The sequence below is a fragment of the Histoplasma capsulatum genome, genomic scaffold, assembly GCF_000149585.1.
Source record: "Histoplasma capsulatum NAm1 scaffold_4 genomic scaffold, whole genome shotgun sequence".
Lineage (NCBI taxonomy): Eukaryota > Fungi > Ascomycota > Eurotiomycetes > Onygenales > Ajellomycetaceae > Histoplasma > Histoplasma mississippiense.
In genome coordinates, this window is record NW_001813979.1 from 641658 (window position 1) to 657577 (window position 15920).

The following is a 15920-nucleotide window of genomic DNA, read 5'->3' on the forward strand; positions in this document are numbered from 1 at the left end:
CTGTCTTTTTAATATCTACATATAATTACCTAAACATCCCATTTCCCCATGCCCCTATCCTATTCTATTACATTTCCCTTTTTTTTATTTTTTTTTTTTTTTCAAAGTATTGGCGCCGTCGTTTCTTCTCAATTGGAAGCACTAAAAAGCGTTTGATTTATGCAAAAAGGTCTAGGTTACCAAAAGACAATAATGAGGTGTCTGGGATGTAGTGGGCGTTTCCGGAGCATACTTATTACAGCCCTACAAAACGTACAACAAGTGCTATTCAGGTTTAGCAAGGAGTCCAAGAAAGCCAGGAATTGGTATAGATATCGGAATTTTTTCTTTTCTTTTTTTTTCTTCTTTTCCTTTTGGCAACTCATTAAGTTGTCCCGTATATTTTATTGATATATGTTTTTAATGATAGTTAGGATAGCTATTTGATCTTGCTATCCGAGATTGTTTTGCCCCTTTTTCCTTGTACTGGAGAGGATATAACTGGATTTCCAATGGACCCAATCCAATTATTTTAATGGGATTTGGTACAGTCATTGAACTCAAGTCATAGGAAGAACCGTCTGTATGACGAATAGGAGTAAAGATAGAAATAGAGAAATAGGAATGGAAACCTCAAGAGAAAACAGCATATGACAATAAGTGAAGCGAGGGGTATTTTTGATATTTTATGCGCGAACGTCTATTTGTACCGTACACGCACTGGCAACAACATTGCAGAAACCATTTTTCGGAAAAGAAACAAAAGAAAAATAAAGATAACGCCCACGCGGTTGTAACTACATGTACAAGGACATCACTAAAAACATGATGGTAAGCCTAGCCTTCATTCGTTCGAAGATCCTACTTCAATACCCCTTTACATACTCTATTCAAACTGACAAACAACAACCGACGCCTTTGCCTCTATTTCAGGCGCCCTCATCCTCCCTTCTCCGCAAAAAAGGCACCTCGAACACCACTGCCCCATTCCTTCCCCCCAGCCCAGTTCCATTACCACATTTGCCATTCTCACCATTGTCGGTAGGATACTTCCACCGACCAAGTCGATGTTCTTTTCCCATGGCGGCAACGATGCAGATACCTTTCTGCTCCTGCCCCTGGATTAGGTCTTTTTGGGATGAGGAGTTAGATTTGCCCTTCTTCGATTTCATTTTGAAAGCATTGGCTGGGGCATTGTCAGGAGCTGATCGTTCGAATACGTCAATTCCGTTAACAATGCCCCTTAGGAATGGATTTGGATGAGGACCGTGTTCATCAGATGTGGATGTAGGGACTTCAAGGTCCATGTTGTCATTACCGTTACTGATTAGATCTGTTCCATTGACGGTGGGTTGTGATGGTGGTTGAGTTGGGCAGCCGACTCGTCCTAGTGGAATGATCATTCTCTTATCCTCTGAAATTTTCCAGGCGCGGATCCATCCGTCCCAGCTTCCACTTAGGACAATATCTGTTCCCGGCAGAGTTGTGAGAGCGGTTATCCACCGGGGGTTGGGCGACATGTTCCGCGTATTGTTCTTTGCAACTACAGGGTCCAACTCAGACGATAGTTCATCGAGGGGTGGTACAGGGTCGACCCCGTGGGCCTGATGGATCGTGTAGAGTGGCTTCTTCTTATATATCGACCAGAGCGAGATGGCTCCCGAGTCTGAGCCGGTGACAAAATGTGCAGGCGGCAATACCGCCACGCAATCAATTGAACCCTCAACATACGAGCTGCCCTTTGAGTTGCCACCCCGGAAGACGAGTTGTGTTTCGTCAACAACCTTCCATAACCGTGCGGTGCGGTCGCGGGCACCAACGCTGACACACTGGTCTAGCGCCATGGAGTCAACGGCAATGACGTGGTCCTGGTGACCGAATAGGGTTTCTACGTAGGCATGCGCGCCAGGGCTGAGCGACCATGTTTTTATGGTGCGATCGAAGGAGGAGGAGAAAAGTTGTTCGCCGGAGCTAGATGAGGAGATTCGTCGCGTGAATGATAGCCCGCTCACGGAGTCGCGGTGTTGATTGAAGGTTTTCAGAGGGGTGAGTGTCGCCGAGTCCCATATGACTATGCGTCGGTCTGTGCCTCCAGTTGCTACAAAGTCGCCTGAGGGAGACACGGCCACTGTGAGGATATTTCCGATGTGGCCCTGAGGCTCACCCCCTTCGTCGGTTTGCTGTAGCCCCCGAACGGATTTGATCTTCTTTGGTTTTTTCCGTTGAGGCCGCTTGGTTCTCGTTGGTTCTCCGTTTTTTATCTGAGCGTTTTGCTCTGTTGGGGGGTTAGGGTATGGGGTCGCTAGCTCCCATTTTATGAGGGTCTTGTCTTTGGAAACTGTATAGACGAAAGGTGAATGTACCGCAATCGCAGTGGTACTTTGCGTATCTGCACGGAAAAAGGAATGTGACGCTGTGGAAAGAGATAACTGAGAGCTGATTTGTCGATATATCCGGCCCTTCGATTCATCCTACACCAATTGAAAGTATGAGCAACTGGCAGATATTGAGTAGATAGTTTGTTCTGCTACTGATAACTTTAAAACATACCACATCCTCTTTTAGTCTCTCCGCAATCAAGTCCCGGTCAATTTCAGCAGCGTCAAAGCCAATCTCATCAACCTCCTCTCTTATATTTTCCAGATATCTCTCCGCGAGTCTCAACCTCCGATCTGCGGCAGGTTCGTTTTCTGACTCTTCCTCTGAACCCTCCTCCTCAATTGAGATTTCACTTTGGGGCAAGTCATCACCATCAGACTCGCTTCCAGATATCGACTCATCTCTCTGGTTTCTCGTGTCTCGCCGGCCAGCATCTTGCGTACCCTTCCCGCCACTTTTTGCTAACGCTCCCCTCTTCTTTGAGGCAGGAGCAGCAACACCATCATCTCTCTTCCGCTTGCGTTGGGATGCCGGCAGCGTAAAGAAAGAGGACATGGCAAAAGCCTGGCTCCTATATACTGCCCTGTCGAATAGTTACAGGGCTAGGAAATCGAATGAGGAGCTGTTGCGGATACCTTAAAACACCGCTATTCGAACTAGTTAACCGACATAAATTTTTGGAAACTTTTTTCCACAGCACAGTTTGCGCTGTTTGCATCTGTACTGGCCCAACCTTTCCTGATCTGGTATGGTCAAGGCCCCAAGCTCACGCGTGTCTCCAGTCTAAGCTTCACCTCGTAAGTTCACAGAACATCAGATACCCTGATACCCAGATACCCAGACAATAGAACAGAACGGCATAGTAGACATTTGCCCATTCCGTGGGCCTTGGACTTGTTTTCTTCATTTGCTGAACACGACAGAGGTTATCGCAGCATCATGTGGGTTCACTCTCAACGGACATCGACTCAGCTAATTTGCATGGCTAACCTATACCTAGGGAGGTTCTACTTGGAATTACTGGCAAGGACTTTACTCTCATCGCGGCCTCTAAAGCTGCTATGAGAGGGGCCACCATTCTTAAAGCTTCTGATGATAAGACCAGGGAGCTGAGCAAACATACTATCATGGCATTTTCGGGAGAAGCTGGGGACACCGGTACATCAGTTCTGCTCATCTTCACGAGAAGGGGGTTATTTATCTAATTGTCTGCCACATATAGTCCAATTCGCCGAATACATCCAAGCAAATGTCCAACTGTACTCCATGAGAAATGAAGCTGAACTCAGTCCATCCGCTGTGGCAAGCTTCGTACGAGGGGAGCTTGCCCGTAGTCTACGATCAAGACGACCCTACACTGTAAACCTCCTGCTGGGCGGTGTGGATCCCATCACGGAAAAACCCAGTCTTTACTGGCTCGATTACCTGGCGGCGCTCGCTCCGGTACCGTATGCTGCACATGGCTATGCCCAGTACGTCTATCTCCGAACTTGCTGCTGATGGCGAAGCGATTGAAGACGGTGCATTCTTGCTCTAGGATACTATCTAACAGTACATTAGATACTACTGCCTATCGATCCTCGATAAGCACCACCACCCAGATATCACATTAGAACAAGGCTTGATGCTTCTCGAGATGTGCACAGATGAATTAAAGCGGAGGTTACCAATTGACTTCAAAGGAGTATGTCCATGTTATTGTTATCCCTCCTTGTCGCGTCCTGCGCAAGCCAGATGGGCTTACGCTGACCTTAACTTTCTTTATAGGTATTGGTGAAAGTAGTGAGGAAAGATGGAATCGAAGAAGTACCGTTTGATAACAGTAAACAAGCTGTGAGCGCATAGACTGTCTGTTGACTTTTCTTGGGATGGCGATGATGTATCATAACAATTCTTTTAATGACTTCTGCTTTGGAATGGCTTTTGGCCACCATCATGGTCCATTAGTTTTAAGTTGTTCGTGTGTATCATATCCGTAAAATTATAACGGGCATGTTGTCCCATGTTGATTTCGTTTGATAGTTTGGATATGTTTGCTCTGTTTGCATCCATCACCAGAGCGCCCAGCAAACAATATTCCGACATCATCTTCGATAACTTTTTCTCCAAACAATATCAATTTCCGGCTTATCAGACAACGTACACAATGGCCAAAAGACCCGCTGAGACATCATTGGAGGATGCATCACCAATTAACTCTCCAACCTCAAAACGCGCGCGGGTGGAAGACCCAGAGGACGAGCAGCGACTACAACATCAACATCGCAGTCGCAGTCCGCTTGGCGAACGGCGATGGGAAGACGATGAACGCAATGGAAAGGACATCTTAGCAGCAGCAGATCAAGAGGAGGAAGAGATCGAGGAGGGTTCTATTCACGGAGCTCTCGATTCCGATGAAGAGGAAGCGGGAGAGGAGTCGGCCATTTCCGCACCTGCTCGCCAGACCGCGCCCGCAGAGGGTTACAGTGACCTATACTTAGATACAATACAGCGATCGGTACTTGATTTCGATTTCGAGAAGCAATGCTCAGTTTCGTTGTCGAATATCAATGTCTACGCCTGTCTTGTGTGTGGGAAATACTATCAGGGCCGTGGGCCCAAGTCGCATGCCTATTTCCATGCGCTCGACGTTGGACATCATGTCTTTGTGAATATGGAGACGAAGAAGGTGTATGTGCTACCGGAGGGGTATGAGGTTAAGAGCAGAAGCTTGGATGATATTAAATATGTGGTTGATCCTCAGTATAAAAAGGAGGAAGTTGCTAAGCTTGATAAGGCGGTTATTGATGCTTGGGATTTGGCAGGTAAACGATACAGACCAGGTACATCTGACTCTGTTCCGCAGTGATATTGGGTGCAGAACTGACAAGAACCGATACGCTATAGGATTCGTCGGAATGAATAATATCAAATCCAATGACTACCTAAACGTCATTGTTCAAGTCCTGTCACACGTCCGTCCCATTAGGAATTTTTTCCTTCTTCACCAGTTCCCGATGCCCGGAACTCCCCAACTCCCTCTGCGCTTCGGCATCCTAGTACGCAAGTTGTGGAATCCGCGCGCATTCAAATCTCACGTTTCACCACACGAGCTACTTCAAGAGGTTGCCCTACGCTCATCGAAGCGTTTCACCCTCACCCAACAATCCGATCCTGTCGACTTTCTCTCCTGGTTCCTAAACAACCTCCACCTTAGCCTAGGTGGCTCCAAAAAGCCCTCTCCAACCCCAACCAGTGTAATCCACTCTGCCTTCCAAGGCCATCTCCGTATCGAAAGCCAAGCTATAACAGCCCGCTCTGACGCAGCTAACGCGCGCCTCGTCTTCTCCGAATCTAGCGAGACAACCTCGCAAACAACACCTTTCCTCATATTAACGCTTGACCTCCCTCCCACACCACTTTTCCAATCCACAAATGCCGAATCCATCATCCCACAAATACCACTTACAACTCTTCTAAACAAATACAACGGCCTTGTCGCGTCGGAAAAGCTCTCCCACCGTGTTCGCCACCGACTCCTCCACCCTCTACCCCCCTACCTCCTCTTCCACATCAAACGGTTCAGCAAAAACAAATTCGTCTCTGAACGCAACCCAACAATTGTCACTTTCCCTTCTCCACGTTCCCTCGACATGTCCCCTTACGTCGAACCGAATCCATCCGTGTGCTCAGCCGGCGAACCTATACTGTACGATCTAGTCGCAAACGTCATCCTTGACGCAACAGTCACTGCACCCGGCGTTGGCGGTAACAGCGAAAGCTCCAGCTCTGGCCATACATCCAGTAGCACTAACGCTAATAAAGCCGGCGTGACTGGCTCAACAGCGATGACAGCAGGTGCCGGCGCAGGCAATGATAAGGTCTCTTGGCTCGTGCAGTTGTACGATAAGGCTATGAGTGTGGAAAATGAGCGTGCACATGCGCAGCAGCACAGAGGCCCTGAGTGGTTGGAAATCCAGGACTTATGGGTGAAGAGAACGGAGAGTGAGACGCTTTTCACGCGCGAAGGTTATTTGATGGTTTGGGAGAGGAGGAGGGCGGGTGCGGATGGGAAAGGGATGGGAAAGGTGAAGTCGTAAAGGTTTCCTATGTAGGTGGTATTCTGTGAGACTACGTTCGTCAGGAACCCCTAGCATGTGGGAAGTTGGGAACCCTTTCCTTTTTACGACCCAATTTGGTTACCTTGCATGCCGTGTGGAGATATGTATATTTACCTTTTAATACACTTTGCGTCAAATTCACTAGATTTCAGGACATCCTCTGTATGAAATGGCATTTCCGCTGATGATGGTAGGTTCTGAGTTCAACAAAAAAAGGAGACGCGACTGAAACTGAACTCGGTATTGGATATACCTATATATATTTATGTATGATATCTCAAATTTGCATATCAATAGCCAATTGTCCCAATAATGACTGTCCCTTGATTGCGATGGGTAATCCTCAAAATATAAAAATTTTGGTATCTACCGTCACACATTTTAAAACATAGATCAAGCGCCCCAATCCATCCATCCATCCATCCAACGATGTGTCCATACGCCAAACTTCTACAGATTCCCCCACCCAAACTTCCTTGTCCCAAGCATAACCGTCACTGCAGTTCCCATACCCCATACCGCCACACTGACCAACGCCTCCATGCCCACTACAAGGCCCATCTTTGCCAAATATGCGAGCATATCACTTCTCGATCCTCCTCCACACCACCCAAATATATCCCGCACATCACTCCTCAAACCTAGCGTCATTGCACTAGTAGCACTAGCACTGAGGGGTAGCGGCGCAAGCAATGACGGAGTCGTCAAAAACTGCGTTGCGAAGTTGCGTAGGTACATGGATTCAAGAGGGTAGAAGAACGCAGAGGTTAGGAGGGAAGCAAGGTGGGAGGAAAGGGAGTCGACGGGGAGTGAGGAAAGGATTGTTACACGGTGGTCAGGGAAAACGGGACGTCCGGGGCGGGAACGGCATGCTGACTGTGCGGGGGGAGGCTGTGAGGTATTCCGGTTTTCTTCATTTACGAGGGCCGCGGTGGGTTCGGCACGGTGGGTCCTGGCGGAGGGTGATTCGGGGATTTCTAGGAGTGGCTCGAGGGTGCCTGGAGGTTCTTGGGGGGCGGTAGGGGTAGTAGGGCGCGCGGATGGTTCTTGTTCGTGGTTTTCCAAGCTCGCTGGATTGATTGCGGAGCTGAGTTCTACTAAAGCTGCTTGTTGTTGTAGGACCATGCTTTGATCCCATGGTTGATCGGGGAGGTGAAGGCTGTCAGATCGGGCTGGATCACGGCCTAATTGAAGCGCGTCTAGACTTTCGGATACTATACGATCAACTTCGCTCGGGGTGAGTCCTGTTGTTGTCTCAGAGCCAGCTATCATAGAATCATTGTCGTAATTTGTTCGGGCGTGGGACGGGGAGTTGTGATTGCTCCGTAGAAGTTCGAGTTGCATGGTTATTACGTCAGAGTTTTGATGCACCAGTGATGCTCTGACACGGGGTGAGGCCAGAGGGGACGATTCTGGGGTTGAGGGATGGGAGAATAAAGTATTGGAACGTGAATGGAAGTGATGGCGATGGGATACTTCAAGGCCTTGGTCATTGGGCTCTTGGGGTGATACAGAAGGGTCCATCCTGAACGCTTCTTCCACTCCTGGCCTACCTTGAGATGGATCGTCCTGGTCGAAGTAGTCTTCTGCAAGCTGGAAGGGTGATTGTGACATACGTTGCCCATCACCGGATAAGATCTGGTTCGTGCCAAATTGCTCTTGCGCTGCGGCATCCGGTGTCGGGGATCTTGGCCGAGCTCCTTCGATCTGACCGCTTAAAAGCTGTTCACCCCGGGCTTGCACTGAGTTCACTAAGACTTCGCCGTGTTGGATTATTTCTTCTCGGAGAGGAGCCGTGCTCGTATTGAAATCACGGCTAAGTTGTTCGAGTCTATTCTGGAGAGAATGGGGTGTCAATCGTCCTCTATCCCCTGTATCAGACGGCCTTTCGACTTGCAAACCAAAAATGCCCAAAATCCAATTTCTGAAGAGGCGTAATTCATATTTGAATTCCTCACCAATTGTAAGGTCGCTACGACGATATTCCTCATCAGACCGCCTTCCGAACGATGGAGCTGTCCACTCAATAAGGCCACTTTCCGCTGCGACACGAAGAGACAGGATATCTGGATGGTCTGGTTTGGGGAGTTTCCGTCGTATGATACGGTAAATTCTGGACTCTATTATAGGCCGAAGATAAACATACATATACAGCACTGCAAATGGGGCGGTAAGTAGTTTAACCCCAAAATTTCCGATACCAGCTAGTGACAATCTTGCTGGGAGCGGTGGAAATTGGATTAATGAGGTAGGGCCAAATGGAAGAAGTGAGCGAAGTGTTGGAACCGCAAGCGGCGGTAGCATGTGAAGTGATTGAAGTAACGAAAACATATAAGTTTGTCCAAGGACAACAAAAAGGGCCAATTTGCAGCTGCGAAATTTTAGCAAATTATACACAAACCATTGATAAAGAGTAAGCAAATACCTTAATTGGAGACCATTAAATATATGGTGGATGGTGAATTTATAGACCTTATTGTCAAACAATACGGAAACCTTCCCGTGAATGTAGTCGAAAGCAGGTTCTAGAAAGTGATTTCGGCAAACTGAAACTATGAACGAAACAGTCCAAGCTGGGATACCAGCGCCGTAGAATCCAAAAAGTCCGACTTCACTCCGTTCTGTGCGTATGATTTGTAGAAATGGGACATGGGTATATCGTTTAAATGTCTGGGTATTCCTTGTAAGTATTACAATCTCCACAACGAAAGCGCTATGGTCATACCTGAATACGGGCGGCGAGCGATGTTGTCCACCACGATGAAAAGAACATCGCAACCTGGTCTAGTGTCGCCAGGGCAAGGCCATAGTCATTTTCCGTTGACAGAAGATTCATCCGTTGCCGTTCTTTTGATATTCCCAAGGTGCCGTCCTCGCCACTGACAACAATTCCCATGGTAGACAAAATGTCATTTTTCGCCCTCCGAAGCTGCCTAGCTAGAGCTTTTGAACTCAGATTGACAGGATGGCCGCGGACGTCATACTCCTGAACGTAGCCATCGGCGTTGACATTGTCTTCAGTGCGACGTTCTCCAGCAACATAACCCTGAGGAGGAGTTTCTGGTGCCTCATAAGGGGATCGCCCCTATTATGAATATTAGTAAAGCAGGGGCCAAACATGCAATAGCTGTAAAATGTAGAATACGAATTATCTAGACAAAGCAAACTTATATGTAGCGAACTGGTTTGTCAAACATGCATGAAGGAAATTATTGAGAGAAAAAGAATTTCTCATGAAATACCGCGCAATAAATAGGCAGAATCCCCGAGAAATTTGAGCAGAGATAACACGATAGTATGAACTTCGAAATTATAAGAGCATGCCTCGAGAGCATTAAAGAACGCCAGAGGAACATACCAGGGCAAGCAAGTTCATGTAGGGTTGCCTCCCCATGATAGCAGCGAGTACACGGCGACAGAGCGGCGATATATAGACCCCACGTGGAGAAACCCCCTAGTGACAGCAAGTGTATAGTATAACCTTAGACGCTACATCGGAACAGCTGCGACTTAAAAGTGCTGGCGTTATAATGTATGTCCATATCCATGCGCGGACGGGACGTTTCAGCGCGGCTGTGGCGTCTAACCGCATGGAGCCAACCTAGTTTTTAGCCGCGATAACTTTTTATTTTGACCGACTGCATAATTCCTTATATCTAGCGGAACATACTATTCTCAGGCTAAAATTTTGCAATAATAGTCGGATTGTTCTTCGAGAAGTCCCTAGCAATGTTGATATAAATTTTCTTGTATCAGCTAGCCCCCACAATGTCGAAAATCAATATTAAAACGACCTTCGAAGTAGCAAATACCATTCGTCCCATTTATACAGGTGGAAGTATTTCGCTCGACGCAAGCGGCCGGCATTTGGTGACATGTGTCGGCGAAGATGTCGTGATTACAGATCTAAGGGCCGGTGGGCAATTGGCGACGATTGAGGGGGTAAGTTGGTGGCAGATATTCTGACTTAAATGGATCTCACTGACAAGTGAAACCCGTTACAATATAGGATGGAGCTGTGGTTACAAGCATATCAAGTATGCTCTCCCGGTTGAAACCCCCGTTTGAATCCATTGCTAACATTTGTATCTAGTAACCCCGTCAGCATCTCACCTAGCAATATGCTCGCGATCGTTGTCGATGCGGATTTACTCGCTGACGCAATTGGAGGAACCCTCTCCTTCAATACAAGTGGAGCTCCTCAGAACCCTTAAACCCCATACATCTCCTGTAGTAACTTCAGCCATTGATGCGACGGGAACCCTTTTGGCTACAGGAAGCTCAGATGGGTCGATAAAAATATGGGATATACGACGGGGATTTGCTACACATACTTTCCATGGCCATGGAGGGGTAATATCTGCCCTATCCTTTTTCGAAGCAGCAGGATCCAATGCTGCCGATGGACCTTCCAGAAATAAGAAGAGTACAGGATCGAAATCCTCATATGCCAGCGATCGCCACAGAAATGGAGATCGTGGCCCCTCCGCTGCGGGATTCCGCCTTGCCTCTGGTAGTGAAGATGGCAAAATTCTAATATGGGATCTTCACAAGAGGAGCAGCATCGCATCTCTCGAGTCTCACGTTTCTGTTGTGCGCAGCCTGTCCTTTTCGCCTTCTGAGAATGCGCTTTTATCCGCAAGCCGCGATAAAACCTTGATTATGTGGGATGCTAGAACTTGGAAAACCCGAAGGATTATTCCGGCTCTTGAGAGTGTTGAAGCAGCAGGTTTTTTGTCGGATGAATCGCTCTGCTACACTGGCGGAGAAAATGGCCGTTTGAGAATATGGGATCCAAACAGGGGCAGTGAAGTCATAAGAGACCAAGATCCCGGCCATGAACAAGAAGCTATAATTGCATGCGAATACTCTGTAAATTTGCCCTGGATCATGACGATCCATGCGGATCAAACTTTGAGACTGAATTCCATCGAGCCCCTTCTGTCGTTAAAGCCCGGCATGAAAATCGAGCCCCTACCTATAATACGCCGAATTTCTGGAAACGATGACGAAGTTATCGACTTGGCTTGCGTTGGCCGCGATCGATCCTTGGTGGCGTTGGCAACCAACACTGAATATATTAGAATCGTATCCACAAACAAGGAGCATGCTACGGATTCTCAGTCCAGGGAAGAGCAAAATTATTTTGGTGCGGAAGTCACTCACCTAGAAGGGCATGATGATATTATTATCTGCCTGGATGTCGACTGGTCAGGTTGTTGGCTGGCGACGGGTGCTAAAGATAATACGGCACGGTTATGGCGTATCGATGCCGAATCATCATCTTTCACCTGCTTTGCGACTCTTACTGGCCATGCAGAGTCATTGGGTGCTATTGCATTTCCACGGTCCCAACCTCCACCCAGCTCTCCCGCTTACAAAGATCCACTGAACCATCCACCCCCTTTCCTTTTCACTGGATCTCAAGACCGCACTCTCAAACGATGGGATACGTCTAAAATATCAGCGTCCAACGGTCACAACCCCAGTGCACCGAAGGCGTTATACACGCGGAAAGCACACGACAAAGATATCAATGCGCTTGATGTCAATCATTCTTCTACCCTTTTTGCCTCTGCTTCCCAAGATCGCACTGCGAAAATATGGTCCGTAGAAGACGGCTCCGTTCTAGGAATCCTACGTGGCCACAAGCGAGGCGTCTGGTCTATCCGCTTCGGTCCCAAAGATACTCCAGTCATAACTTCAGATTCAGGAACTAGTACTAGTCGAGGTGTCGTCGCAACCGGCTCGGCCGACAAGACTATCAAGCTCTGGAGTCTTTCAGATTACAGCTGCCTCCTGACTTTTGAAGGACATACCAACAGTGTTCTGAAGCTGCTCTGGCTACCCCCGCCACTAATTGATGGTGAAAACGAAGACATATCCGCACGTGGTGCCATACAGATGCATCCTTTAGTCGCATCAGCCGGCGCTGATGGCCTAGTCAAGATTTGGTCCCCGTACAGCGGAGAAATAGAAACAACTCTTGATAACCACGAGGATCGCGTCTGGGCATTAGCAACACCGTCTACATCCTCGATTGATAAATCGACCGATGGTAATCTCGGCTTCGCTTTAATATCTGGCGGAGCCGACTCAGTCGTCACCTTCTGGAAGGACACCACTTCCGCCACACTGTCGGCAGCGGTAAATGCCAGTACCGAGCGGATTGAGCAGGACCAGCAACTTCAGAACTACATACATGCTGGAGCTTACCGAGAGGCCATTACTCTCGCACTACAATTAAACCACCCCGCTCGACTCCTATCCCTGCTCACCGCCGCTCTGAATGGATCACAAACTACAAGTTGCGCAGAACGAGAAAAGGAGAGCCTTACTGGGAATCCAGACATCGATATCGTTCTCCAATCCCTCGACAAAGATAATCTCTACTCTCTCCTCCTGCGTGTTCGAGACTGGAACACCAATGCTAGAACTGCGCCCATAGCGCAGCGCATTCTTTACGCGCTGTCAAGATCCTACCCACCCTCGATATTCATCGACTTAGCCAGCCATCGCCGTGCGGTGCCAAGGGACCAAGCTGGTGGTCGGAATAAATATAAGCCGCAGTCCATGAAAGAGATTCTAGATACGCTAGTGGCGTATACGGAACGGCATTATAAGAGGATTGAGGAGCTTGTAGATGAAAGCTATCTTGTAGAATGGGTTCTTGGCGAGATGGATGGGGGAATTGGCGGCGGCGGGTTGTTAAATGGAGAGGCAGAGATGGGACGAGGTCAAGATGTCATTATGGCTGGCGTTTGAATTTACCCTTTTATTTTTTTTGGTTGTACGATAATACATAAAATGATGGTTTTGAAAAATTCGTGGGATTTATCGAAAAGTAGACGGGCAAAGGGATACCCCTTTTGATGCGAGGAATGATAGACGATATTTAACCTACATAATATATGAATTTTCGTGTGTATTATTGTTCATTACATGAGCAGTCCCTATATTACATCCCAACTTTAATATAACATCATGAAGCCAGTGCGCCTTTGAATGGGTATCTAATATACATTTCAATACACTTTCTCATGACGCGACCGACTCCTTTCGTTGTCGTCCCTATCATAGCGATCCCTTTTATCGTTTGTCGAGTACCTATTTCTATCCCGATGCGAGTCTCTGTATGCATCGCGATCACGTCTCGAAGATGAAGATGAAGGACGGGACCTATGGCCATCATCACCATCGTCGTCATATGATCTCCGGCTACTCCTATTTTTCCGATCTCGTTCTTTGTCGCTTCCTCGCGCTGGAGCCCGATCTCGATCCCGATCATCACGATCACTTCCACGGTCCCTAGCGTATCGATCCTCCAACCCGCTATCACTCGTGCCAGCTTCGCGATCCTCATGACGTCTCCTCTTATCTCTGGCCCTATAACTATCGCCGGATGTTCCACTCCCGTTTCTACGGTACTTATATCCATCGCCCTTAGCACTGTCGTTGTCATAATCCCGTTCAGATCGGCGATCCCAATCACGCAGTTTATTTCTTCCATTCAACTGCAAATTCCGATCCCTCCTTTCACGCCAGCTATCGTCACCGTCCTTTTTAAGCCCTCGTTCCTCACCCGCCTTAACCAAGCGATTAAACTCCTCCTGCGTAACCATCTCCCCTGTCTTCTTATTCCTCATGAGAACAGGGGTATAAAGCCCCTCGCCAGGCTTCTTAGCCTTCCTCATGGCCGACTTGCCCCAAGTGCCCAACTCAATTTCAGAACCACTACCCGCCTTATCCTTGCCCGGAAGTTCCTTGGCTCCGATGCCTAGATACCCAGGCCTCCTCTCTGGAATGCGGGCCTTCGTAGCAGCTTTCGCATTCGAACTTTCATATTTTCCCCTACCAATAGGTTCTCCATCCTTCCATCCCATACCGCGCAACAATGCAGCCCCAAATTCCTCCACAGGAATGGCACTATAAGCCGCCAAACTAGCTGGATCGGGCCTCGACGCAACATCAGCACGGAATGACTTCGTCTCATCAAACCGCCCGTCTTCCGCACCATAATCTTCTTTTCCATATTCATCCTCATCCCTCTCCTTCCTTTTCCCAGGGATAACGAGATCGGACCGCCTCGTCGTTTCTTCCCCATCTACCTTGCTCTCACGTATAAGAGCCTGCATAGCAATCTCATCCTGCGTTAAGGGCCTCTTAGGTGCCTCCCCCTGCCCCTCAACCCGATTGTCCTCATCTTTCCTTTCTTTTTCCACACCGCCAGCACCCGCCATTTTGACATCGCCATCTACCCCTGCCGCCTCCAATTCTCCAGCAAGGGTTAGCCCAAATTTCATACTCGGGCCCTCAGCCTCCGTCGTCTCATCAGCAGCAACGATGCCGCTCGCCTCCGCCTCCCTCTGCGCCCTAACCTCCTTCGGCAACAAATTCAACCCCCCTCTCTTCCTCAGCCACGGTCTTTGCTGCCAATTATTTTTGCTTTCAACTTTGATGACGAGCGGTTGCTTCTCCTGCTCCGCACGCTTTTGGGCGCTTATGGCACCGCCAGCTTCGCGGTCGAAGCCCGTCACTTCCTCCACGACAGGAGGTTGGTGGCTGTCTTCGTTATCGGAGTCATGGTCCTGGAATGTGCGGGGGCGACGAGGGAGGATTTCGGGTGTGGGTTTCGAGGATGAAGAGGAGGCAGCGCTATTTGTGGGTCTGGTAGTGGACGTCGAAGATGATGGGGATGATTTCTTCTTTTGTGAGGAGGAAGCGAGGGAGATGGAGAAGGGTTTTGGTTTCGGGCTGTGGTCGAGGTCTTCGGAAGCCATAGCTGCGACAGGAGTGGAATACCGCAGCCTGGGCCAGAGAGGAGATGAGAATAGAACGAGAAGAAAGGGGGAAAGAAAAGAAAAGAAACAAGGAGACTCCGAACTATGCTATTTGGCGTGTCATTGGATTTTGGGGGGAGTTTGAGATGGCGCTCCTTTTGCGTGGCCGACGCAGTTTAGCGGCTCAGGCGACGTTGGTGGCAAATGGCTAGACGCGGTAAGCGCGCTCCGGCAAATATGAAATGCTCATTATGGAAAGGGATTTCTTCCTCTTTTATTTTATTTATTTACTATTTTCAAGAAAAACCATGAAGGATTCACACAATGAACAGAATTACTATTGCATGCTCACATCAGTCATAACATCACTAACTTTTTCTCATCGAATATATTCCTCTCATCTCCTCCCGTCTATTGCACGATGCAAAGACCACAAACCACAAGAGAAAATGAGAAAGGAAAAGAAAGGAAAAGAAATCAATGCTATGGCTGGAAACAAAGCACCTTAACATCATAGTAGAAAAATGAAAAAAAAAAAAAAAAAAAAAAAAAAAAAAAAAGGCAAAGAGGAACCACTAAAAATGGCCCTTCTATCAATACAAATACATAGTTGTCAGAGCCACGCAAAAAGAAACAAGGACAACTGAAGACAAGAGAAGAGGGAAAAAGGAGAAAAAATATG

The 15920-nt window shown here is 48.0% G+C and overlaps 7 protein-coding genes across 7 annotated transcripts; 3 read left to right on the forward strand and 4 right to left on the reverse strand.

Moving 5' to 3' along the window:
• Positions 1-908: 908 nt before the first annotated feature.
• On the reverse strand, positions 909-2913 carry HCAG_04197 (rRNA processing protein RRP9; the record flags this gene model as incomplete). Its single annotated transcript, XM_001540307.1, has 2 exons — positions 909-2450; positions 2530-2913. 2 exons carry the CDS (start codon positions 2911-2913, stop codon positions 909-911), a joined length of 1926 nt encoding a protein of 641 aa, XP_001540357.1.
• Positions 2914-3297: 384 nt separating this feature from the next.
• Positions 3298-4203, forward strand: HCAG_04198 (proteasome component Pre1; the record flags this gene model as incomplete). The annotated part of the gene is made up of 5 exons (XM_001540308.1): positions 3298-3299; positions 3359-3516; positions 3581-3830; positions 3919-4042; positions 4126-4203. Coding segments are annotated over 5 exons (612 nt in total).
• A 301-nt stretch (positions 4204-4504) lies between these two features.
• On the forward strand, positions 4505-6437 carry HCAG_04199 (conserved hypothetical protein; the record flags this gene model as incomplete). The annotated part of the gene is made up of 2 exons (XM_001540309.1): positions 4505-5162; positions 5245-6437. 2 exons carry the CDS (start codon positions 4505-4507, stop codon positions 6435-6437), a joined length of 1851 nt encoding a protein of 616 aa, XP_001540359.1.
• Positions 6438-6908: 471 nt separating this feature from the next.
• Positions 6909-8762, reverse strand: HCAG_04200 (predicted protein; the record flags this gene model as incomplete). The annotated part of the gene is made up of 1 exon (XM_001540310.1): positions 6909-8762. The coding sequence occupies one exon, from the start codon at positions 8760-8762 to the stop codon at positions 6909-6911; it is 1854 nt and encodes a 617-aa protein (XP_001540360.1).
• A 415-nt stretch (positions 8763-9177) lies between these two features.
• On the reverse strand, positions 9178-9852 carry HCAG_04201 (predicted protein; the record flags this gene model as incomplete). The annotated part of the gene is made up of 2 exons (XM_001540311.1): positions 9178-9543; positions 9817-9852. The coding sequence occupies 2 exons, from the start codon at positions 9850-9852 to the stop codon at positions 9178-9180; spliced, it is 402 nt and encodes a 133-aa protein (XP_001540361.1).
• Positions 9853-10226: 374 nt separating this feature from the next.
• HCAG_04202 (conserved hypothetical protein) lies at positions 10227-13223 on the forward strand (the record flags this gene model as incomplete). Its single annotated transcript, XM_001540312.1, has 3 exons — positions 10227-10400; positions 10468-10495; positions 10552-13223. The coding sequence occupies 3 exons, from the start codon at positions 10227-10229 to the stop codon at positions 13221-13223; spliced, it is 2874 nt and encodes a 957-aa protein (XP_001540362.1).
• Positions 13224-13968: 745 nt separating this feature from the next.
• HCAG_04203 (predicted protein) lies at positions 13969-15238 on the reverse strand (the record flags this gene model as incomplete). Its single annotated transcript, XM_001540313.1, has 2 exons — positions 13969-14003; positions 14041-15238. 2 exons carry the CDS (start codon positions 15236-15238, stop codon positions 13969-13971), a joined length of 1233 nt encoding a protein of 410 aa, XP_001540363.1.
• Between the last annotated feature and the right edge of the window lie 682 nt (positions 15239-15920).